Consider the following 26800-nt stretch of genomic DNA (forward strand, 5'->3'; position numbering starts at 1 on the left):
GCACCCTTTACAAAAGCGCGGGCATGACACTGCGTTTAAATATTGCCCTTGCTGTCTTTCAAGTCCCCAGAAAGACGCTGTCCTTAATATTGCCCCCGCTGTATGGACAATCACCAGAAGGACTCTGTCCTTAATATTGCCCCCGCTGTATGGACAATCACCAGAAGGACGCTTGTCCTGAATATTGCCCCCGCGATACTTTCAGCCAATGCTGAGCGACAGGTCAGTCGTTCACAGCCCCCCGCCGGTTCTTCACCCACTCCCGGCCTCGCACCGACACAGCGCTGCTGGGAGCGTTTACCTGGGAAGTTCTTGCGGTGACATTTCCTTCTTTGCGGGCCCCCGATAGGAGCTCTTCTTCTACGGTACGGCCTCAGCGGAGACCGGCCTCTTGCAGCATGGTGTCAGTGGAGCCTGGACTTCCTTCCTCCACTCTGCATCCTGATGACACACCTATTCCGCATAGCTTGATGAGTTACAGAACGCCCCTCCCACTGGATTTCTCCCCCGAAAGGGCTTTCCTTCAGTGCCGTGATATCCATTCAGATGAATGTCGCGCTTTATAAATAAATAAATAAATGACGTGGTGGTGGGAGTCCCGGTTGCCCGGCAACCCTCCAGCTTTGTTCAGACTGCAATGCGGGTCTGTAGTCTTCTCAGACTACAGACCCGGCCTCGGGCAGGCAGCGGCGGTGATTAAACAAGGACCACACAATAATCTTGGAGATCGGGATCCGGTGGTGACACAATAACGGCCCTCAGTACTGCACTTTGGATCACGGGCTGGCGGTGGTGATTTCGGCCCTTTTTTCAAGGTTTGAGATGATCCCTTAGAGGATTCGCACCTCACACAGAGCCCCCGCTGTGTGCCAATAAGCACTCCGAGTCCAGAGCACACGGGCAGGCAGGGCAAAGTTCAGGAGGCCGCAGTCAGTGCGCAGAGACACGCACTCGGCGCAAATTAAAAAAATGCTTTCTTCTGTAAACTTTTGTGTCCCTGAGTTTACAACAGGAGGCCAGCTCTTCTCAGGCCCTTGGAGACAGGTAGACTTCAGACGGGGCAAAGCACACAGCACAGCTCCTCTTCAAGCAGGGGGGACACAGCACACAGCAGACAGTCCCTTGGTCCTCTTCCTCAGCAATCACAGCAACTGCAGGTCAGCTCCCAGACACTCAGCAATGGCAGCACTTTTCCTCAGTCTTCCTGGCTGTTCTTCTTTGGCAGGGATTCCTTCTCGATCACAAAGTTTTTCCTAATCTAATTTTACAGGGGTCTCAGCTCTACTTTTATACCCCAAAAGTCTTTGTTCTTCCTGTGTGAGGGGTCCTGGACCCAGTCCAAACCAGTTCTGGGAGCACTCTGCCAGTGCACATCTTCTTCCTTTGTGAGTGTGGGCCAGGGCTATCAGATGCACCGCAGGAGGTGAAGCCAGCTTTGTGGAAGGCAGGCACAGCCCTATTCAGACCCAGGTGCTACTCCTCCCACCACTCTACATGCACATAGGTCTATTCAGCCTATTGCTGACTCATCCAGTCTCCTGGAGCCACCCCAGCCCTTGTCACTCACAAACCATACAGTCAATTCACAAACAGGCAGAGGCACACAGAAAGGCTGAACAAGAAAATGGCCACTTTCTAAAAGTGCTATTTCCAAACTTAGAATTTAAAAACCATCTTCCCTAAAAGAAGTGTTATTCAATTCTGAGTTCATTCCGTATTCCCTGGCTTAGGTATATTAAAAGTAGTTTTGAAGGGATAGGGTGTGGTGATCTATTGTATAAGCCTGATGTTATTGTCAAGAAGGATGTGGAATTAACTAAGATAACCTTCCTGATCTTAAGGAAAGTGGACATGGAAGCTGAGGAGGTGCTGAAACCTAGTGTTCGTATGTTTTTAATGTTTAAAACAACTCCGATAACGGAACCTTATCTTATTGGGTCTCTGTCAACACACAAGAAGTTTTTATTAACCAGGTTTCGGATGAATCTCTTCCACCTTTTGCTAGCCAGATGTAAGGGTTATAGTAGAGGTCAAGTGCTAGCTCCCTGCGGTTGCGACGGACAGTCTCCGCAGGATCTGCTGCACTTCTTGTTTTTATGTAAACTGTATGAAACCCACCGTAGGCACTTTCTGGTTCCCATTTTAAAAAGAACAAATTTTAGACAGGCTCGACCTGCCCTTGTGTATCTTCAATTATTGAAAGACGACTGCATTTTTTTATAGTAGGTTTTTTAAAAGCTTCTGTGAAATCTAGGACCTGTATGGATGTGTAGAGTCTGTCCATCTAGGCATGTTTATTAGTCTAGTTGATTTAGCTTGCGGTATAGGATAACCTTTTTAAATCATGTTTTAACATATAATTGTTTTATGTACTTGTATTTGTGCAACTTTCATGGTTTTCTGACCAAAAACCGAATAAAGTTTATTTGAATTGAATTGGGTGGCACAATCAGTGCTGCAGGACCACGAGTAGCATTTGAATCACCAGCCCTGGCACACTCAGTACACTTTACTAGAGTCCTATTGGTAAAACAAATATGCCAATCATGGATAACCATTCACAATAATATTTTAACCAGAGAGCACTTGCCCTTTGGCACTGATCAGCAGTGGCAAAGTGCCCAAAGCATCTAAACCAGCAAAAACGAATTCCAGCACAGTGTCAAAAATATAGGGGGTAGAGGCAAAAAAGTCAGGGGAATATTTTATTTCACCAACCAATTTATTTTCACATATCAAATCACTTTCAAATACAAGAGCTTAGAATATGAGTTGTACAAAAACTAGTGTGTTCATTTATTAGACTATAATATTGCCCTATCTATAAGAATGCAGCCACATACATATGACAATTGACTTGTCTCTTAGGTCATTAATGGCATTGTAACCAGGGTTCAGAAGAGGCAGGAATGGTTCCAAGTTTATGCTTAAAATCAATTACTTTTAAAAAGTGTAGTAAGGTCAAAGCTTCTACATGTTAAGGGACACAAGTGTTTGGATTTTGAAGAGATTGTATTATATATTATGTGATGCTTGTTTCCCACATGGATGGGAGACATCTACTCTTCCTGTTAATTTGTTGGCTCACCCACCTCTAAAATTTCACAATGATCAAGGAGGCTCTCTCAAATAAAATATTACTCACCTATTAAATTTCACAAAGATAAAGGAGGCTCTTTCAAAAAAATATTTGCCCTTGGGGTCTGGCTCGATTCCAACTTGACTTTCACCCCTCATACTAAAAAAGTTGCCGGCACCTGTTTTGCTGTCCTTCAGAGCCTTAGACCCATTTTCAAATTTTTTGATGCTCCTACAAGGCAACTCATTGTCCAAGCTACAGTGCTCTCTAGATTGGATTATGCCAGTTCGCTTCTTTTGGGCGTCAACCAAGCTGAACTCACACGCCTCCAGCGCGTGCAAAACGCGGCTGCCAGAATGCTGGTAGGCCTGCCTAAATTCTGTTCTGTCAGACGTACCATCCATGACCTACATTGTCTGCCCGTCGGACAGAGGATCAAGTTTAAAGCCCTGTGCCTGGTTTTTAAGATCTTAAAGGCTTCATCCCCCCCATTCTTGCACAGGCAATCTCCTACTATATTCCTTCTAGAATTCTACGTTCGACGGGTCAATTTCTGGCCTGTGTTCCTCGCTTCAGGAAAACCAGAGTTGGTGGACGCTCCTTTGGTGTCCTGGCAGCGAGTCTCTGGAACACTTTACCCGCTGACATTCGTGCCTTACCGGATCTGTTGTCTTTCAGAAGAGCTATCAAAACCTTTTTGTTTCCACTACTCTAAATCTGTTCCCCCGCTCTATCTGGTCTCTCCGTCTGGTTGTGTTATTTTGTCCAATATAGCGCCGGGACGCCACTTTGCTGTGGCAGCTGAGCGCTTTATAAATTCTATAACATAACATAACATAACATCACACAATTTGGTCAAGCAGTATGCCGCTTGACATTTCAGTAGTGCCCCTACCTCTGATTGTGCTGCTCTGTTTGTGTTGTAATTTGGCAGCGATTAGGTTAGCTTTAGCAGAAGCCATCCTGTATTTAGAGACTATCTTGTCCGTTTTGTGGCATCCATTTTGTATTTCTGTCAGCCATTTTGTTTGACATGTGCTACCATGTGCTCGCCATGTGCTCTGTCCTACTTTCCTGTTAACTGCTCTTGAAATCTGCCGAGATATATTTAGCCTTTTCTGCTTCGCACATGCTCAGTTGAGCTTGCAGCTGTCCCCAGTCTGTAACTGTCAGGATGTGTTCACCAGAATTAGCAACTGTTAGCTCCTCCCACTTGTTGACTGTGCATTTTCTGTATGACCTTATATGTACCTAAAAGCAGCATTTTGTACTTGTACCGCCTTCATTTGAGCCCCTGTGGGGGAATAAAAGGACCAAGCTCATTCCATTCAGTGTGCTACTTCATACTTCATACTTCATACATTACCGAAGGGTGCTGGGCAAATGTAGTTCCAACTCATGAGGTTTAATAAGCTCTGTATTTTCTATTCCAGCTTCTGTGGCAACTTCTTCCTATTGGTCTGAGGACTCTGTGCAGAGAAGGGAGAACCCCTAGCACTGGTAGGCCTTGCTGAGGCTCACCACCACATTTGCGAACCCCTCACTTGACATGAAGAAAGAACATTTACAAATGCACAAAGCATATTACAACAAGCCCTCTCATCTGCACTGGAACCAGGGAGGCAACAGAGCGAAGGTGTGTTTGTCACTCCCTAAAGTAAGCCAAGGCCCACTCTGATGGAGAGGGGTTAAAAGCCCTAGAATTGACTGATCACACACAGGCCAATCTAGGTAATGTTAGAGGCTGTGCCCACAGTCGTCTGAGGGAGTTGGAGGGCGAAATCCCGCTACAGCTTTAGCTGTCACCCTGCATTGTGCAACAATTACGGACAAGCTGCATCAGTTGAAGGCATTACAGACAACGGACGAAGTCCAAAATTATGCACTGTCTGTGTAAATAACAAATTGGTGGTCCCCCTACCTGTGACAAAAAGAACTGTGAATGTGTAAGCCATTATTTTAAACTTGAGTTGCAAACAGTATAACATAGGCTGCCACAAAATGTCCAAAAGAATTTGGTTTAAAATAAAAAAAGTACTTCCAAAGAATACATTTTAGCAATATAGTCTGTAGGTGGTGCAAACACTTTTTTTGTACCTGCCTATTATACGCTGGCACACCACAGTTCAGCTGGTAACACCCTTAAAACACCTCTCAAAAAGAATACATCGTTATTTTTATGAAGCTTCAAGTGACTCTGTCAATGATAGGAATTCAGGCTTCCAAGCAGCCTATACTTTTGTAAATTAACCAACTGTGCACATTTACATTTCTTTCAGGCAGCAGGCACCCTGGCAAGAAGGCAATTAAGCAAACTGCCCCTCCCCTGGACTCCCAGGAGGCTCCCTTCCCTCTTAAGTTGCAGCTCCTTTCTCTTTTAATAGAAAGGCTAAAATTACGGATAAATGTTGCCAGTTTAAACAAGAGTACTACTACTCAGCCGAGCATCTGGCCTGGTTGTTCTGCGTCTTCTCCGCTGCTGGTACTTTGCCTCCCCCTGCCTGCCGACGCTTGGTGATGGCCGGCCATCGATGGAGTCCAGTCTCAGCGGGTGCCGTTTCTCCGGCTGGCTGTTGAGGATCTGGTAAGAGGTTTCCCCACCCGATGCCTTCCTGGTTCAACTTCTGCCGCTTTCCCCACACCTGCCCTCTTGCTTTGCCTCCTGTGGGACGACCAGGACTCGCGAGTCTTGTTCCCAGGCACGGGGTGCAGTTGCGGGGAGATTCCTGGTGCTGCAGTGTGTCGACCTTGGGCTTTTTTTTGCTATCTGAGCCCGGGGGGTGGGTTTGTCCTCCTGGATGCGTTTCTGCCTCCTTCTGTCTGGGACCGCTGCTCAAGGCATCCAGGCAGACATACCCATGCTCACCCCACCTGATCATCCCCTGGCCAGAGCCTGTGCACGCATCTTCCAGCCTTCTGTTCGCATTTGGTTCTGTGGCTGCGTCCCCCCTCTGACTCTACTCAATGGAATCCTGCTCTTTGGGTTCCCCTTCTGGATTCTTGACTTTGGTGACTTTTGAGCATCCCACCATTTTTGGAGATGGTCTCCGTCTATACCAACGACCCGGACCCCCCATTTTGTTTGACCTTTGTTCCATTCCTTCTTCCCTCCCAACTCCTCCTGATGACCCTCGATCATTTTTTCTCTTTTTGCTGAACTGCCTTAAATATATATATATATGTATATATGTATTATATAATTGTCCAGGTACCTAATCGCTGTTAAAATGTAATCCTGTGTGAATTTACTATTTGTATATATAAAACTCTAACCACTAGATATGTAGTAGGCCTTTGTACTTACTACCATTACTATGTGATTGTAGAGTTTATCTGTTTGTATCTCTTACTTGGGTGACTTTACACCTTGAACATTTGCAATTTTTTTTCTGTTTGAATCTCTTATGTAACCCGAAGTCCTTATGTAACGCAACTCTGACACCTTCAGGTAATGTTCCCGCTATATAAAATCGCATTAAATTAAGAGTAACGAACAACAGGACTAATATACGGACAGTCTGTGTGAAGTACGGACGGTTGGTCACCCTGGCTGACACCATACCCTAAGAGGTGACGAGCAGGCCTTCAAAACTGACTTCAAAGCTCTCCTCGTTCAAAGACACTTCCAAATTTAATTCACACCCTCTCTATTATCTGAAGGAAGTCCTTCTATGATAGGAAATTCTGTTATACATGACTATAGAAGTGCCTTCCCAGTGTGTTCTTGTGGTTTGAGTGTCTGCCATTTATTGCAGTATTATACTTCTACTTGTATAGTGTACTCTTTTGTAACATGCACACGTCACTTTTCCTCTTGCAATGTTGCTACCTCTTGTATTTTGTTTGCTTTCAATACATGCACAATTGCCACCATTGCCTCATGTAACATAACGTTTTTGTAACATACACGTCACTTTTTTCCTCTTGTAACGTATCGTTTGCTGCCTCTTGATACATGCACATATGTCACTATTGCCTCATGTAACGTAACGTTTGCTCTTGTAACAGGCTGACTTGTAATGTTATCCTTATGTTTCACTACTGTTCCTATTGTGAAGCGCTCTGACACCTTCGGGTAAAGTCCGCGCTATATAAAAACACATAAAATAAAAAATAAAAAAGCACCTGCCTGCGGTCACTGACGCACAGTGCACGCGAAGCATTGAGGAAGGCGCGAGAGCGCATGCGTGTGCAAGAACACTCATTCTCGGCATGTGACCGCATCGCCTGACTTAACCGGACTGGGTCATGTGACCCTCCGGAATTAAAAAACTTTATCTCGTCCAAAACTCGTGACCCGCAGTTGCAGCCAAGTTACTTCCTCGACACCTCTTCAGCGACGTTCAGGTCAGACTCTCTGCGGGTAACGCACTGCACCCCCATGGCCCTGCACTGCCTCCTGCCGCTGCTGCTCCTCTCGGTGCCGGGGCTCTCCCTGGCCGACACCCCGGCTAACTGCAGCTTCCAGGACCTCCAGGGCTCCTGGGTCTTCAGCGTGTATAAGGGGGCGGGGGAGACCCAGGACCGAGGCATCGACTGCTCCAGTCTTGGTGAGTGAGGACACTTGTGTGGGGGTTGTGCACGAGGGGCAGGGGCGGGAATTAGCCCGTGAGATTGAGGAAATGTAAACTTCAGAATTCCCAACAATAGCGCTGGCTGGGATAGTTTGTTCAAATACTTTATTAGAAGCAGGGCACGAGAGGGGCTTAAGAGGCAACGGAAAGAGAGGAGTGCCGATTGTTGGGGAGCGAGGGGGGACTTAAAGCACACAAGTTTACAAACTAACCAAGTTTTTAGACGGAGACGAGTTTGTGTGTTTTTTTGTTACCGTGGGCATGTAAAAACCCAGTACAAAAATTTGCATAAATGACAAAAGCCGTTGCCCCCTTTTAGGTACATACTTCAAAGAGAAAATAAGAACACACTTTAAGAGGTGTTCTTCTTCTAGTGCTGCCTTAATTTTCTCCGACCGATAATTAAAGTAAACAAAGACAGAACCCCATATTTGAAATGAATACAGGCGATTTTATATAAAGTTAATTTTAAGTATCATGTTGCTGGGGCAAATTATAATGGAGGGGTGGCAGGGCAGGTAGGCAAAAGCTCCAGGAGCGGTTGCGTAGCTTAATGGAGAAAGTGGGGTGACTGTGCAAAAGGGCATCACCTGCAGAAGGGGCTGAGAGTAACTTTATTCAGAAAGTGGGGATATCTGCTGCTGGAACAATTGGGGCCTATTGAAATAGGATGTTGGTGGGCATTGGAAATATGGTGGCCTGTCTCTGCTGGAAGGGAGAAAGGACCACAGCTACATGGAGAAGGGGCACCTGGTGCAAGGAGAGAGTTTTGGGTGCCATCTACTGCAGGGTCAACGTTGGGACGACTCATTCTGCATGAGGAGAGTTGGGGCACTATGGCCTGCTGCAGGAGATTCTGAAGGGTGGCACCTGCTGCCAGAGGAGAGCTGTAAGCTTCGCATCTTCTGCAAGTGAATAGTTGGAGAGTGGGACGAGGGTACCTACTGCAGTTGAGGGTTGGGGCTCTGGTGATCTGCTGCAGAGTGAAAGTTGAAGTGGGTACCATCTGCAGGAGGGGACACTATGCAGGAGGTTAGTAGGCGGGGTATCGGCTGCAGAAGGGGGATACCTGTTGCAGGAGGAGAATAGGAGGGCGTACATGCCATAGGAGAATAGTAGGAGAAGGCATCTGCTGCAGGATGAGAGTAGGAGATGGTAAATTCTGCGGGAGGAGAGTTGGAAGGTTGCACATGTGGCAGAATGAAGGAGGAGAGTTGAAGGATGAGATGGAAGAGTGTACCTACTGCAGACTTAGAGCTGGGCACTGGTAGCCTGCTGCAGGACGTGCGCAGGATCAACTGCTGCAGGAGGACAGTTGGGGGAGGTGCCTGCTGCAGGAAGAGTTGAAAGGATGGCATGTGATGCAGAAGGAGACCTGGAAGCGGGGCACTTGTTCCACAAGGATAGGTGCTGGAAGCGCGGCACATTTGTGCAGGTGGCGAGCTGCAGTGGCGGCTCCTCCGCTATGGCAAAGGAGTGTCGTCCTACTGCTTTCAAGCAGTTTGAGAAGAGGAAACATAACATGATAATAACTTCCAGTTATTATCATGTTATATTTCCTTTGCAGGAGGGTGGGCGGGGTTGCTCTGCTCATGAAGCAGTACCAAAGGGGATGATGGACGGAGCATTTGAGCAAATCAAACACTCGCCCCCAGTCAACTGATCTGGGTTTAATCCATCATCATTCTTTAGCTCACTCCACCACCCCAGTTCAGACATGGCCATATGCAAATCAGTCTGACCCTGTGCGTCATGGGAACAGTCCAGCCCGAACTGCCAAGCCATGTCTTCCCTGGACTGGATACAAGCATCCTGGGACCGGTTTCTGGCTAATCAGGGCAGTGGTGGAGTGGCTTGCCCACTCAAGTGCGCAATGACTGTTTAGTCGGCCCTCTCGGGCCGCCCAAAGCAGTCATGCACACTTCCCTGTTCTCCATGCAGGCTACATTACAGCCTGCATGGAGAACGTGCCCATCCCTACAACCCCTGGCCGAGCGCCGTGTTAATTTCTTAAGCCACCCCCTCCCACCCGCAAGCTATGCCGGCTGCTTCTGGAGAACTACTGTAAGGGGGGCACTTGCTGCAGGTGGGGAGCTGCTTTATGCGGGGCACTCGCTTCAGGAGGTGTATGTATTAGGGCACTGGTGGCCTACTGAATGAATGATTTGAGAAATGTGCTACAGAAGGAGTAAAACATCTATTGCACCATGATGTGGAACTTGAATAGGGTTCCAAGTTATTGGAAGATTGTTGGATAAACTGCTTCATGAAGGCATATGGGGCAACTACTGCAGGAATGGATGTGCTTGCATTTGTTGCATAGTCAGAACTTTAAGACGGGCTGTAGGCAGGGGTGTGGAACACAGGCTCTAGGTAGTTGTGTGAGGTGTCTTGCAGCATAGAGGGAGGTCTGTGCTGGAATTGGGAGCAGACTGTATGCTGCATAAGTATAACAGTGTATTTGCTTCTGGGGTAGAGTGAATTATGTTGTACTTGGCCCCAAAAAAGGATGATCTGGGGTTAATTAGAGGGAGTAAAAAGTAATTGATTCTGGAAAAAATAGGCGTCATACGTGGTCTGTCTGCATCTGTTTCTGTTATATGCCTTGTAGTGATGTATTGGTCTGTTCCTTGAAATGGTACACATCACCTGTTGATCCTGCAGCACGTTGTGTGAAAAAAGGAATGCGCTTTAGGTGGCCCGTTTTTAGGTCTGGCCTGACAGCTCAACTCTCTATTACCGGTTATTATCGATTCTTTAAATATACATAGAGTGGGCGTCGGTTCCACCCAGAGGAGTGTTCTCTCTCTCTCACCTTCTACTATTGGCATTCTGCATCCTGTAGCGTGTTTTCGCTGCAATGCATGAGGGCCTATTTTCCATCCCAAAACGTATCTGAATCCAGACATATAAAATACTTGATTTCTTATACTAATTATATACAGAAGCCAATCCATTTTTTTTTTTTCACTTTTGCATGCTGTCTTTTATGTTTCTGTTAGTATCCCAGTGCTAGCCCGACCTATTGGCTTTGCCAGTCCCTGGTTTGCTTTTTAGGTCTCGCCTGTCGATGCGCATGCGCATCGAGCAAGCGAGACTATAGGGGCTCATCCAGACTTTATTAGGTCTCGCCTGTCGATGCGCATGCGCATCGAGCAAGCGAGACTATAGGGGCTCATCCACACTTTATCTAACTTGCAAGGAATCGTGGCGATTCCTTGCAGTGCCCGTGACTTTTAAGCTCAATGCGCATGTGCATTGAGCTTAAAAGCGCGTGCACAGCCGCCCGCATTCCTCCGACACCTTTGAAGTGAAGCCTAGCTTCACTTCAAAGGCCCGGCTTCTTCACACCTACATGCCGCTCTGCCCCGCTCCGCCCCCTCCCCTGAGTCATCCTGCCTGCCCTCGACGTTCCCCCCGCCCCCTCCCGCCACGCAATGCCGAGAGCTTTTTTTGATTAGCAATGGCGGCTTTGCTCTTCAGTGAACTTCTCCCTCCCGCTTTGGCTTTCCACCAGCATTTGCATGCCCGCCGTGTTACGGTGAAAGGCTTGTTATTATTTCATATTGCCAATGCTTGTTTTAAGATTGCTGTGACTCTTGCTCGTTTGCTCGCACTCCCTTGTTCTCTTGTGTGTGTGTGTGTGTGTGTGATGCTTTTCCCCTCTGCTCCTTTCCCATGTTGCGTTGCCTCCTCCCACCCACTCCTCAGCAAACTACTTGCAGGCACTTAAACATTTTTTCTTTAGTGTATTTTTCGAAAAAAGAAATCATAGGCACAGGTTATTTGGTCAATGTTCCAATCAGATGTTACTCAGCGAGGAGTTACTTAGCTAAAGCACTGCTTGTTTCCTATCACCCCCAGACGTCCAAAAATAACATCTCCGTCGAACAAATGTGACTTTTGAAGTCAATGGAAAGAAACAAATTGCGCGGCCGGTTTCTATAACTTGCAGACACGTCACAGCTCTCCACACACTCCGTTGAGTAGAGCCAGCAGCTTAGCTAGCGTTACCAGCTCTGTGTCTAATCCGAAGCTCCTGAACGTGTGTTTTTGGTTAGGGCGAACAAACCATGAAGCTGCGTGGTAAGGCCGCCCGGCTCTTGGTAAAAGACGAGTCATTGTTTTTTCCTTCTTTCTTTATTCTTGTTAAACAACCGACCACGGTAATGATTAGGCTCCCACAGCATGTTTCCTCCCCCCTCTCTGTGCTCCCCCTCCCCCAACCCGCACACTCATGCTCCGAGGCCTCCAGACCCCCCATCTCTCCTCCCAGCACGTTTTCAATTAGTTTCGGCCGCTCGTTCTTGCTCCTCCACTTCCTCTTTCACCCTCACTCTCCCTTGTTCTCTCTTGCTACTCTTACCTCTCTTTCCCGTCTACCTTCCCCTATACTGTCTCCCCGCCCACCCACTTCATTCTTCCTCTCTTTCCCTTCCACTATCTCCTCCCCGATTCCCCCTTAAGAACCCATAAAATGCCACAGCTTACTTTGCCTGGGTTACAGCAGTGCAACATATTTTTTTTTCCTTATGGTGTGATGTGTGCATGTGATATTGTTATTGTGGTAACTCGTGCATGTAGTTGTTACATGGCAGTGTGACATATTCGAAATGACATCTGTGGCAGTATTTTGTGTGTGTTATGCTATGTTCTGACGGACTTGTGCATGTAATGATGTACATCTTGGTCGCATGTGCATTTTAAAGTGTGCGTTTATTGGAATATGATAGAGTATGTGGCTCATGACTGTGACTTGTGTATTTGGTGAAGTACGTGGCAAAGTGTGGGCATGTGATGACACTCACTCACTCTAACACCTTCTATAATTACATGCTTGCCTCTCTTCACCCGTCATAATCTGAAAATCTATTCCAGCACTTCCTTTTTTAAGTCCCAGTTCTCAGCAAAAATTAAATGTATCAATGTTTAAAGATTTATTACAAAAAGTAGAAACAAAAAAATGTTTATTACACTTTTAATCTTCATTTTTACAAATATTATAATACGCTACACATTATCACAAAAAAAATAAGCTAGTGCCATTATAAATTAGTGAAATTATTATGTAATTATTAATTATTTATAAAAAATAAAACCCATTACAATTTGTCATATCAATACATGTACGTTAGGTAAATACTAATCATGTATATTTAATAATGCTATAGGTGTCACATTTGCAATTTCTAAAAAAAGTCCCATTTATAATAACAAAATTAATGCATTTGAAATTATAAAAACATAAACAAAAATTTAAAAATTATTACATTTACAAGACCAATAACTCACACTTTTCTAATGCGAGACCTATTGCATTTCCAATGCTTGTCTAACTTGCAAGGAATCGTGGCGATTCCTTGCAGTGCCCGTGACTTTTAAGCTCAATGCGCATGTGCATTGAGCTTAAAAGCGCGTGCACATGCCCCCAGCCGCCTGCCTTGCCTACTCTCTCTCACAGCCTCCCCCAGCTCCGCCCCCTCACTACTTGATTGCACGGCCGCTAGGCCGTGCCTCCCCTACTCTCCTCCCCCCCCCATCTCCTCTCCTCGCCTGCCTGCCTGCCGCTAGGCCGTGCCTCCCCTACTCTCCTCCCCCCTCCTCCTCCTACTGCCGTGTCGCACCTCTCCCCTCTCCGCCCCCTCCCCTGCCAGCCGTGTTACGGTGAAAGGCTTGTTTGTTTATTTTACCCGCCGTGTCTCTGCTGCTTCCCCCTGTCCTGTCTCTCCTCCTCTCCCTCTCTATACCCTCCCCCTCCCCCCCACCACTCCCATCAAGTCCCTCTGGCCCTTCCCTCCTCCCCGGACCCCTCCTCCCCTGCCCCCTCCTCCCCTGCCCCCTCCACCCTTTCTTGTCTATTGCACTTCTCTGCCATCTGTCTTTTCTTGCGGAGTGATGCTGGCTTTCACAGCATGCCGAGCTGCTGCGTGCGTCCCTTCTACATTAACTGGCTCCTCTCTCTTCACCGACCACTTTGGCGATCGGCGTCCTGAAGCAGCAGGTAGAACAGTGTGAAACAAGCAACAGGGACCGATGCTGGGGATTAACCTTCCGCAGACCAAAGCCACCCGACCTGTATAACTCTGTGTCAGTGGTGCGTAGTGTCCTGTGGCCGCATCCAACACTTCCTGTGCAGTGCATATCTGCCCTGGTGAAAATACTTTCTCCGGGGAGTTTCCAGCAGTTTAATGGCTTCACTGGTATTTCCTAGGGAATGGGGCATTGCACAGGAGAGTGTGCCGTCGCCTTTCGGTATCTTTTTATGCGTCGTCCCGCCATGTACTATACTGTCCCCTTGCACACGTACAGTTATATGAGAAGGTGCTCAGCAGGGGTAGGCTGCATACATCCTTTTGCTGCCACTGCTCCGAATGCTAGTCTTCGTTCTCCCTGCTCCTCAGTTGCGGGGCTGTGCTCACACCGCAAACAGTGGTCATTAGAGCTCGGCCATACGTGTCAACGTTTGGGAGTAAGCGAGAGGGAACTTAAAGTTGTCCCAAATTGGTTTGCACGTTAACTTGCATTTAGCTAAATTCTTTGTTTCTTTATGGAATGCATTAAAATCGCCAATCAAAAGGATACACTTCTTTTCAACGTGCAGGCTTCAAGACAAACCAGCATTGGCCAGGTGATTATTTATGCAGCCCCTCACCCTCCAGGCTCATGCTGTGACAGCACACTCCTCCATCCCTATGGGCGCCCAATACTCTCCCCCTCCAGGCTTGTACTGCAACATTACACCCCTCCACTCAAAGACACTCCCACGCCCCTCCCCCCACGCACCCCCCATGAACATACTGTACCATTGCACTCTTCCATCCCAGGACACTCCCAGGTCTTCACCCTCAAGACTCATGTTGTGCATCACGCTCCGCCGTCTCTGGAGGTGCCCAAGCATCTCACCCTCCAATATGGCACTACGACGTCACACCCACCTTCCTCAGAAACTCCCTGGCCCCTGACCCTCCAGACTCTTACTGTGATGCTCTCACGGCTCTGTAACGTGGCTCAGCTGCTGCTGGTTTCCCCCTCACACTTCCTGTAGCCCGGGGGTAGCTTGGGTGGCTCATATCCGGTGCACTTAAACCCCTCTGAGTCACTGGCTGGCTGAGCACACAACAAGCCAACCGTCTGAAGGCAGACAGGGAGGGCTCTCACACCCTCTCAAAGAATGGAATGTTTCTCTCGCGCGCTCACAGGCACAGCCCGCCCTCCTGCGTAGAGCGCCCTGCACGAGCACATGGCGGGAAGCGCACTCTTGAAAACCGCTCCATTGCCTAAATAAATCAAAATATCGGGTAAACAATAACACAGCCAACAGCGCGATACTACTTAGTGTAATTTTTGGAGGAAGTGGAGCAGGGTGCGCTGACGCGTTGTATGTTAGGTGGGATTTCCACGCACGTCAGACTTTGAAGCTGGGTGAATCGGGTTCGAGTCTGGCGGGAGGCTTATGCATCCTGTGATTCTGGGGCCCGGGCAAATCACTCTGTGACTAAAAATGAATGTGTTGGTCTGTAACGCAACAGGTGTTTATACAAGGCGCTCTAATATCTTCCGGTTGAGTTTGCGCTAATTAAAACTGCAAATAAAAATAATAATAAATAAAGACCACGTAGTATTGCCTTTTTTTCCAACTTTATAATCGTCAAATGTTTTTTTTTAAAGTGAATTCAAGAGGGTTGGGGGGTCTAGATAATAAAGTACTAAACGCACAATGATGATTTTAGTTTATATCTCCCACCCAAATATAGCTCAGCTGTACAAACTTGTTGTTTGATACGTTTTTCTGTTTTCTATTAAACATTGTCGTGTCTCTGCGCCCCTCAATCAAACCACATTTTAAACGCTGAGACTCACGCGCATCTGTCCCTCATGTGAATCACCCTTTACAGGAAATCAGTTGTATTGTCAATGGATGAGTGTCAAAAAACCTGAGACTGTTTTACTCTGCATTTGCATCGTGTCTCGGTGACTCACTTCAGCTGCAGCAGCTTTGTGTGAAGTTTGCTTGGCTCGGCCAGCCCCCAGCAAGGAGGAGGAGGGGGGGTGGAGGCTTTTGTTCGTCGTCACGTCGGTGGCCTTTCATGTCGGGCTGTAAAAGCTTCTCGTTGAACTGTATGGCAAAGCATTCCCCCACACAGAAGACAGCAACCGCCACTGCCAGGGAGACAAAGAATCCAGCTCTCACTGAGCCGCCCTCTTAAAAGTTATACCCTGACATTTAGAGCAAGCGTGTATTTTATTATTAAACAGTTGCGGCCAGCATGGCTTTTACAAACAAAACCATGAAAACATTCCAACTGCTAGGCAGTGAATGCCAGGACTTGTAGTTTCCTGCCTACTAGGGTTTTATAGTTTTTACGATTAAATGTTTAAAATTACTTCCAGGCATTTTTAAGTAAAAACGTTTTATTTCTAGAAATTCAAGTGAAACACGTCCCCAGTTCCACATATGGGCCTGATTAGGAGTTTTTGTAGTTTAGGTTGGACTGGGATGCAAAGTAGCACCCATACCAACCCCAGAGATCTTCTTGCCATTCCAGCTTCGCGCGGGTTCTCTGTCCTGCCACTGTCCCAGTGCGTTTCTACCCTGGGAATGCCCCACCGTGCGCCGGTCACAATATCTCACACAGTTCGCACCTTGCTGTCTCGCTGTGGTGCTCTCTCTGCCCTGCAAATCTCTGGCCGTTTTCCCGCTCTATCAACTCCCAGTGGTATTTATGCTATAGCCCCCTCCTGTGGTATTTCTGCCCCCCATAGCTTTGCGGTCCCTCACTCACCCTCAACCCCTCACCCTCACTCACCCTCACCCTCACTCACCCTCAACCCCTCACTCACCCTCAACCCCTCACTCACCCTCAACCCCTCACTCACCCTCAACCCCTCACTCACCCTCACCCTCACTCACTCACCCTCACTCACCCTCACTCACCCTCACTCACCCTCAACCCATCACCCTCACTCACCCTCACTCACCCTCAACCCCTCACCCTCAACCCCTCACCCTCACCCTCACTCACCCTCAACCCCTCACTCACCCTCACTCACCCTCAACCCCTCACCCTCACTCACCCTCACCCTCACTCACCCTCAACCCCTCACTCACCCTCAACCCCTCACCCTCAACATCAACCCCTCACCCTCACTCACCCTCACTCACCCTCACCCTCACTCACCCTCACCCTCACTCACCCTCACCCTCACTCACCCTCACTCACCCTCACTCACCCTCACCCTCACTCACCCTCACCCACCCTCACTCACCCTCACCCTCACTCACCCTCAACCCCTCACCCTCAACATCAACCCCTCACCCTCAACATCAACCCCTCACCCTCACTCACCCTCACCCTCACTCACCCTCACCCTCACTCACCCTCACTCACCCACCCTCACTCACCCTCACCCTCACTCTCACTCACCCTCAACCCCTCACCCTCACTCACCCTCACCCACCCTCACTCACCCTCACTCACCCTCAACCCCTCACCCTCACACAGTGGAATAGGTCTCGGAGCATTTGAGTTAGAGCTTTTAGAAATGTTTATGTTTTTTTTTTTTAATTCTTTAGCATTGGCTACAGGAAACAAAAATGCTAAAGATTTACAAAAAAACCCATAAACAATTCTAAAAGCACTAACTCTAATGCTGCGAGACCTATTGCATTTCCAATGCTTGTTAGATCTCTGTTGTAGATTGAGTACCTCCTAACAGCCCCTATCATGTTCTCAATTGAAAAGCCTGTTCCCTCGCTCTGTGTGCGGTCTTCGTTATGGTAGGTTCATATTAGGAGACCAGGCTGACATTGTCAGATTTAATATATTAAAGACGCTCTCTGTTACAAAGTTATGCATCCGGACGTTTTCTCAATACTTGGAAGAATCTCATGGTTTGCATAGAACCGCATGCAGAGCTAGGAGACAGGCCTGTGAGCTCCAACTTCTCTTGGTCACTAATTTCGACACTTATTCCTAGAGCGTGCCTGATGGTGTCCATTGATATTGAAATTTCACCATTTACTTTCCTTGCCTACAGCAAGTTAGATTTTGATAATTTTTGATTTCTCAAAAAGCAATATAATGTTCGAATTTAATTCATGATAAGTTAATATAGAAATTAAGACAATGTGCTACTTTTTCAGTCCTTATCTTGATTGCACAGAATAGTCAGAAGATGAGGAAGTGGGGATGGTGTGGCCTGCTTGTTCTTTACATTTGGAAGTGTAAAGCGCTGCTCACACATGTAACCACTTGGGGTACCATGTCAGACTTTTAGGTTTCTCTTTTACAGGCCGCCGTGTACTTTGACTGTTTAAACACCCTTCGCCCCTATGTTGCTTTGCCGTTCTCTACCCAACATCCCACACTTTAATTTGCTGTTACCCCACAATCCTTGCCTTACTTTACATGGTGCGTGGCTACAAAATGACTCGGCAGGTGTCAAAGGCTTTTTTATTTGACCTTTAGTCAGCTAAGCAGTGGGGCTAAAGACAATCGGCAAAGCCAATAGGCCACTAAGGCGCGACCAGTTGGCCTTGCCAATGCTTGTTTTATTTTGCTTATTAAATATTCACCATATTTAAAACCACACGCACTTTACATTTCTTAACTACTATTTAATTGATTGATTAGGTTTTTTACACAATTCCTCACTCATTTTCTCTGATAACCGCTGTGCTGCTCAGTCTAAACTACCAAAGGCGATCAAGGTTACCATTATTAGAATTTTATCCATGGAGTTTACTGTGTGGGCACTCTGTCACAGATCGCATCATGACCTCCAATCGGGTTTTCTGCACTTTTTTATTTGTGACTTTTTAAGATGCAGTGTGTGCTGCTGGCACTTTTCTTATGGTCTATTTCTTATGATACTGAGCTTCCTCTTTCTTGTGGCCATTTGGCTGTCTCTGTTAGTTTCTTTTTCTGTAGGGTTTTTCAGCTTCCTCTTTTGCGAGTAAGGTACTTTTCTTAAATCTATGAATTTAGCTCTGACCTGTTTAAACAAGCATTGGCAATGGCACTAGTCTGGCTGTAAATGAATGTTGTATGGTAATGTGAAGCATTACACTTAAATGGGATAGGAATAAATATTTATTTGTGTGAAAGCAAAGAACTGTAGAATAGCAATCAGTTTTTTTTCTAAAGACACTTTTGAAATGCTTATGATTTTCTAGAAAATTAAAGCATTTTCACACATAGGAGGCCAATGTTCTAACCACTAAGTAATCTAAGCATGTATGCACAGACTGCCCAAAAGGCTATTGTTGTGTAGTTTTCACAAATCAGTAGGAACTACACGTTTGCAGGCGACATAAACCTAGGGTGGTGCCAGCTTGATTCAATGCACCACCGCTGGATATGTTGTCCCTTTGATCAGCTAGCTCACAATACCACCATAAGCCCTCCTAAACCTGGACAGGGAGCGAACAGTTTTGGCAACTACTGGAGATGATCGGCGAATTTTGCCGCCGCAGGGAGAAGGAGTCTCGCCCCCCCTTTTTGTCATCGTGTCCGGACCATGCTTTGTCTTCCCGTCATCTAAGGCTTACCGCCCTTCATTTCTCTGAAGCTGTGACCCGAGTCCGTTCACTTCGGAGATACTTCCTCGATCTCAGAGGAAAGACGTCGACCGTTTTCCAAAGGTTTTCCTAATATTGTATCCTGGCCCCCCATCTGTTACTTTGGCCTCCTGGAGTTTTGTCATCAGGTATAATCGGAACTTTCAAGAGGTATTTCAGCTCCCTCCCTGAGCTCTCCCCGGATCCTCGACAAGCCTTCCAAACTTTGATGTCCCGGAACCTGACTGCCTAGCAAGTTTATTCATTTACTGGACTCCCATCTATGTCGATGCGGCTATTCTCTCGCATATTACCTGAAATCACACAGTGGTCCCGCTCTTTAGGGCTGTTTGAATACCCACACTTGCTGTTACTAGGACCGCTTCCCAGGACCTTGTGTCAGACGACATACATTGTGTCTGCATGTTCTACTCTAAGTGCGCCCTGATGAAGGAAGCCTGTATTGGCACTTGTCCGAAACGCGCGTCGGCGCTTTTGTGTGTGGTGATTTGTATGTGAATGTTGGTGTATGTATCTGATGGTACAAAAGGTGTGTTTGAGTGGATGAGTGAATGTACTTTGTGCCTTCTTGAATTATTTTTGTGTCCTAGTTTTTATATTGCAACTTTGTATATGATTACGAAATGTTTTTCAGATGTTATTACACGGTCTAAATGAAATTATTTTTCTATGAAAACGATTTATACGTATATATTTATAAAAAATAAAATTAAAAATCCTTTGAACAAATTTATTCCTGTTGTGGTTGTGTGGGCTAGCTGAATGTGAAAATAGAAATTGGTTTTTCCTGGTACCTAGGGAACACCCCTCCCATGTTTTTCTCTCAACTACTGGAGATGACCACTCTGTTCCCTCAAAAACCGTGGTGACAGACCTAGAACTTTTCACTCAGTCGCTCAAGCTCTCTTTCGCTCTGAGAAATATACAAAGAGTACACGAAGGGAGTTTTTTCAATATTTATTGAACCTTAGTGATTCTTGTATTTAAAAAAAAAAAAAAAAAGTGCTGCAATGACCTACAGAGCGAAGCAGACAAAAGTAATAACCAGTGTCAAAACAGTGGATGATTTCCACCATTTTATTGAGACAACCTATATATACATGCATGTGGAGTATTATAGCAATCTAGCATACTCCTATGATGCACGCCTTAACCTACGTGTCCACTGTGTGAGTGAATGGTCTGACAAGAAACCCCCTTCTGGATGATCTAAACCCTCTTACCTTGTGGGTAAGAGTGTAGGACCTCGTTGTGGTCACAAACTGTACACCCCTCACTGAGGTGTCAGTCAGCTGCTAGGCGAAAGCATCAGCATGCAAGGACCCCTGTAAGTCTGCAGAAGTATCTACTCTGATTCTATTTGGATACAAAAGGAGATCTATATCTGCATCCTTGTCTCAGGCTGTGATTGTGATCAGGATGCATATTGTTTGTATTCCACAGATAGCTGCGTCGCCATATGGAAGTATTAAGACACATTTTTTTTTTTATACGTACGTGAAGGCCTTGCACATAATGCCAAGGCAATATGGTAATGTTCTCATGAAGTTGTTTGTGCCAGCAAGGTCCATGTATCTTAGAAACCAATCCATGTGTCACAAATGCAACTGAGTGTCAAAAGTCGATGTGACAAAGTGAAGGCAACTTTATGAAAAGATCGTGCGCATCAAAAATGGCACTATTTCCTACCGGGCCTAACCTGGGCACATGACCTCATTTTAGGTAGCAGGTTCTACTGTCCACTGCTTTATTCGACCAGGCACTTGCAGACTCAAAGTATTTACACTTCTTGTACTGGAAAGGGTCCTGCCTGCACTTTTAAACAGAGCTGAAATACTTCCACAGGCACTTCCCAGTAGGCAGTATGCACTGTGGCTTAATGAAAATCTGGTCTTCCAGCCCTTATACAATTACTGCGTTTGTCCTCTTTTGAGACAAAGGCCCTGAATGGTCTCCAGCTTTCTTCATGCCAAGCCCGATTGATGCCTTTTTGTCTGTCCGAGGCTACAGTACATTCACGGCTACTCTCCCACCATTTCTGCTGAGAATTCCAATTTCACATAATTACCAAGTGATTTGTGAATTCAACCTGGGTCGTATACCGGTGTGTAGTGCCTCACATATTTAAACATGCTGTTGCAGAAGAAGATAGATGTGCTGAGTTCATAGAGTGTGTACCTGGTTGTGTATTATTGTTGAGGTACAAATTGTAGTAATGGCTTCCAGGTGTGATTCAGATGGGTCTGCAGAAACCAAAAGGTTATGAACCACCTGATGGACACCATATCCATTATTTTAACTGTGATTAAAAGGCGCTATTAAAAATTTTACAGTAACCTGAAAGATGGCTCAGTGAGATGAGTACTCATTGCTGTGATCATGTGTCACCTGTAAAACACCGGTTTGATTCACAGAAAGGCCTTCTTCACCTTTGAAATAGAGCAAGCATTATAAAAGCTATACTGTTTAAATAGTGGGCACACCTATAATTTTACCTTGCCACTGGTTTTCTGTTTGTTTGGAGCATTTGTTTTCTACCCTTGGTATACTTCGGTATATCCGGAAAGCTGTATCCTCAAACTTTGGCCGTGCAAGTAAAAATGTTTCCCATCTGAAATGAATTACCCTATGCAGAAGTGTTGTACCCCTTCTCGTGAACCTCTGTAGCTGTTTTACCTTCCTGATTATTAGGGGTCACCTTGCTCTTTGACTTCCACCCCACTCTTCCTCACTAGTCTTCTTCTACCCATCCCTGTGTTTTCCTTCACTCTGCAGCATGCTGTGTCTGCCCTATGGCAATATGTTTGAGGCGATACACGGGGAACAGAGCGAGAGGGATTGCTTTTGAAGAAGTCCGGTTTTGACTGGGTAAAAAACACGAAGTAAAGGCAAAATGGAGGTTTTTTTTTTGTTTTTTTTTAATTGCCGTCGAAATCGCGAGCGAGCTTCCAGAGAATCATTAGCAGAATAGGTTACACTTTGGAGTGTCCAGTTAAATGCTCAACTCACTTTTTATTACAATGTAGGGCAGTTAACCATAGCGGATGACTCGGGCCATGATGCATGTGTTGAAAAAGGCAGTGCTTGAAGTGGTAATTTGTGCTGAGCCAGGAATATTGTGCAACACAATCCTGTGCAGACGTGAAGCCAGTCGCATCTTTACAAATGATGCGAGAGTTGAAGAAGGGGAGACTTTAGTAGATTGTCGACTATTGTTGTCAAGGTAGTCTAGAAGACCTGTTTAAAATTAGGGGAGGTATGCCCAAACTCTCATACCCTTATCACTCCATCAATAAATGTATTCTTCAAAGAGGTAGTCTGAAGAAAAGTTCTGAGTTCAAAATCAATTGAACTTGTAAATGTAGGAATTTTGTTTTTCTACACATTGAACATTTTCTTTAGAATTTTCTTTCAAAATGATAAAAGTTTATGATGCTTTGATAAGTAGCAATTTACCAAATCATCAAACTTACCAAATCATCATAACATTGGTCCTCCAACAGATACAATCTTTACACCTGAACAAAGATCCTTATTAGATACATTTTTAAGGTGCAGGGGTTCTGATATGGGAGTGAGGGTAAGAAATATTCCAGAACTGCAGTCGGATTAATTAAAAGGCCCCACCCAGTAACATTCTCCATGTATTAGTTTTTCCTGATCCACGCCAACCGGTCTTTCCAGGTGTTGTGCATTATCAGTATTTTCCATGGCAGTGCAGTTGGCAAAGGCAAGAGTTTGGAAATTCCCTTATTGGCTTGTTGCATAATCAAAAACAAGGAAGTGTAATTAAAGATTCGGCTGGTTCTGCTCGAGAAGCGATGTTTTTCATTGAGATTTTCATACATCAATCTTTTTATTTTATTTTTTTATAACCTACATTTTTTATTGAGGATTCTTGTTGCTCAGTTTTAATCTTTTTTGATTTTTAAACAGTTTTGTATTAAACATTTCACAAACTAACAAGGAGAGCTGCATCGGGGAAACTGATTAATACACAAAGATGTGGGGCAGACCAGAGTTCACTGTGAAGAAGTGTGAACGTCGGAGTGGGAGGGAGATGGTGGCATTCGGTATGCTGTGGTTGAGGGGGTCGAGGAGGGGGCACACGCAGTCAGATTTCATCCCTTTTGCCTGGCTTTTTTTTCCTCGTGGGCAGCAGGCAATATTTTAATTTGCAAAAAAAGACGAGGACTGTCCGAATCGAGCCTTAGCTTTTTAATCTTCATATGTGAAGGACGGTGAGTAATGAATTTCTTCAGTTCTGTTGTAAGTTTCTCTTTGTTAAGCAAAAAGTGAGGGGTGATGGGAACCTCTGTCATTCATTCTGTCCTTCGCCTTCCACCCACACTAAACCAGCCACAAGGAGAAATAAACTTTAGACCTAAGATGTTGGATTGGATGCTTTGCAGTATGCACGTTAACTTTCTGCACGATCTTGTGATAAGTCTTTCTTATGATAAATAATTGTAACTGGGGGTTGCACATGGATATTTTCAGCTAGTGCATTACCCACCTTATCTTTTTTGCCAGTCATAGAGCTGACACCTGCCTCATAAATTCACATCGGCATGCAGTTAGCCAAGGTTGTTTCTTTTTCTTACTGCTACAATCTCTATCCAACTTTAAAGTCAGATGTTTAAATCCTGTCATCGTCAACCCTACTTTTGATCCTATGGTGGATGCAATTATTTCTTCTGACTTGGGAAATGAGCATGCCCAATATTTTGACTGCTACAGTAGTTCCAGGCAGTGAAACAAGAATAATGTGAAATGTCTATTTAAAAGTCCTTAGGATGTATGCATTAGCCAATGGAATGGTTCAGTAAGTCAAGCACTCTACTGCTGTCATGGCCAACTTGTCCTACCACCCTTGATGGACAGTGAGTTCAGTACTGGTATTGTGTGTGAAGAAGTGTGCTGGAAGGGGTTATATTTTTTGCACTTAGGCAGCACCTAAAAATCCAAGTGTAGTGTGACCATAGATAGGCTTGAGAGCAACATGTTCAAAGGTACACATATGCCGGGTTGCGCTGCTCCTTCCGTCCTCGCGGAATAGCCCATACTTTACCAGTTAGGTTGTTTCCAATAATAGAAGATCAGCGAGATAGCCTATTTCAAATAGTGGTCATCTGCTGGTCCGTCAATGGAGTAATTTCAGATGTGAGTGTAATAGGTTTCATGTTCTGGGCACTTAGCATCAATTTACAACAATCATTGAGCCATTGAGGATTTTGGAATACATGTTATTACTAAGTTCCTTGTATCAGTCTTAGATGGAACCAAAACCTCCACACTTGCCCTAAAAATTGTGCTGAAATAAAACTATTTAATTTTCTCAAGGGAATGTTTGAAGCTTGAGGGCTGAAGAAGTTTAAAATGTCCTTCCACTAGAGTTGAGAACAAAACGAGGCATTTGGCAAAAACAGCTGAGGAGAGCTACAGTTGCTGAAAGTTCAATCTGCTACTGTCAGACGGCTAGGTGCAGGCAGCAAGAGAAGTTTAGATTGGAAGTTTGAGGTTATTTTTTGCTTTCCAGGCCTCCGTGATTCAGGGGCAGCCACCGGAAGCTTTTTATTTTTAAACTAATAAGTATTTCACCTTGTGAGTAATGTCTATCCAGTGTTGAAGAGGAACGTGTTGCTTCATTGTCTCCATCTGATTACGAGGATGGATTATTATTTTGTCATATATGGATCTGGTAGGATCTCCCGTTGGACTTGGACCTCTAAGCGGGGTCATCCCCAAACTTTTTGACTAAACCTTCCTGTTTCTGGATCCTTTTTTGTTGGCTTTTAGGACTCTATGCACTTTACCATTGCTAGCCGGTGTTAAAGTGCTTGTGCTCTCTCCTTACCAAGTGTGAAATTGGCTAACAGTCAATTGACAAATTTCCCAGGAAAATTAGTTTTCATTGGAGTCAGGAGAGCTGGGAAGGGCTGCTGCCCAGGGCTCCCTGAAAGCTAAGGTTTTCAGTGGGTACTGATCTCACTCAGAGGGTCAGGGGCCCAGATGAAGGTGCTCGGAGTAAGAGGACCCTCCTCTCACTTGTCCGGGTGCAGACCCTGGGCTGAGAAGCCAGTCTCCGGATACCACCCCGGTAATGGTGGGAGGTAGGGGGCCTAACATAGACGCTGTTGGCCCCGGTCTTAGAAACCTCAGAGAACCCACAGGAGGGCTTGAAGGACTCCTTGCAATGCCCAAGGCTGGAAGAGAGGCCTGCCCAAGGTCCCTGCTTGGAGCTTCCACTTGGCAGTCGATGGCACGAGGCGTGGCCCTTGACACGGACAGCTGTGAGTGGCCTGTGAGGGTTGCTGTCCTTATGGGCAGAATTTTCCTTGGGCTATGGACAAAAGTCTGATATAAAGGTCAGAATGGGCCATATCACTGCTGTCAATGTTGGTACTGACTGCACACTGGAATGTATCTGTGCAAGTTCAGGTTAGGAGCTGCAAAGATGGGATCCACTAGTGAGGTTGAGGGTTCCCCATGGGACAGTCTAGTGACCCAATAGAGTGTAGACAGAGGGATCCTACTGAGTTCGGAAGGTCATAGAACTGACAAGTGCCACTGCATAAGAGGGCCTTTATCTACATTCTTTTGCGTAAACACTAAAGCCCATCAAGGTATTGATTAGTCTGTCCTGACGAGTGGCTGGAGGGGAGTCATGTCGAACTTGATCCTCTATGCGGGGTCACCCTCCTATTTGCTACACCCATGTATGATGGCTTTTAGGTCTCTGTGCTGCTAACTGCTAGCCTGTGCTAAAGTGCTTGTGCTCTCTCCTTTAAAACATGGTTTTTTAACAGCTAATATCTGTAGCTGTAAAATGTATTCTTCCTTAAATCCAAAAATATATTTTATATGTTTATGAATAATTTTTTTTTAAATATTTTTTTTTCTTCGTTCCCGCTTCGCAAATAGGGAAGCTTCCCGTTAGCTGACCTTGATGATCAGTGATGTCATTTGAGATGTCATCAGTGATGTCATCAGTGATGTCACTGACCATGTCATGAATGATGTAATATGTGACATGATCAGCAGTGGATTGCGGGTGCGCGATATATAGTTAGTGCAACTAACTATATATGGAATTTCAATGGTTTTGTGTGAGTAAAATAAGGTTTTTTAAATGCTAATTCCTAACTATATATGGTCTATAACCTATGGTTTTTTCAGTGAATTTTCAAGGTTTTGTAAATGCTAATTCCTAACTATATATGGTCTATAACCTATGGTTTTTTCTGTGAATTTCATTGGTTTTTTAACAGCTAATATCTGTAGCTGTAAAATGTATTCTTCTTTAAATCCAAAAATATATTTTATATGTTTATGAATAATTTTTTTTTAAATATTTTTTTTTCTTCGTTCCCGCTTCGCAAATAGGGAAGCTTCCCGTTAGCTGACCTTGATGCCGCGAAATAGACCGCGAGCCGGTAAACGTTTCTTTACCGCAAGTGCCGCGTTACAAAACAACATCGTGACGCCTCCCGTCCGCATGACGTTTCACGTTGTCGCGTGATACGTCATATGACGTACTACGTTAGCGAACTGGTACGCGAAGCG

General features: G+C 45.6%; 1 protein-coding gene across 1 annotated transcript in view; it reads left to right on the forward strand.

Moving 5' to 3' along the window:
• The first annotated feature begins 7233 nt into the window (after window positions 1-7233).
• CTSC (cathepsin C) overlaps window positions 7234-26800 on the forward strand; it is a 64552-nt gene continuing 44985 nt past the window's right edge. Inside the window, exon 1 of the mRNA XM_078658432.1 lies at window positions 7234-7629. Within this exon, the coding sequence (XP_078514558.1) occupies window positions 7461-7629 (169 nt within the window). The 5' untranslated portion in view covers window positions 7234-7460. The remainder of the gene's footprint in view (window positions 7630-26800) is intronic.

The sequence above is a fragment of the Lissotriton helveticus genome, chromosome 8 (assembly GCF_964261635.1).
Source record: "Lissotriton helveticus chromosome 8, aLisHel1.1, whole genome shotgun sequence".
Lineage (NCBI taxonomy): Eukaryota > Metazoa > Chordata > Amphibia > Caudata > Salamandridae > Lissotriton > Lissotriton helveticus.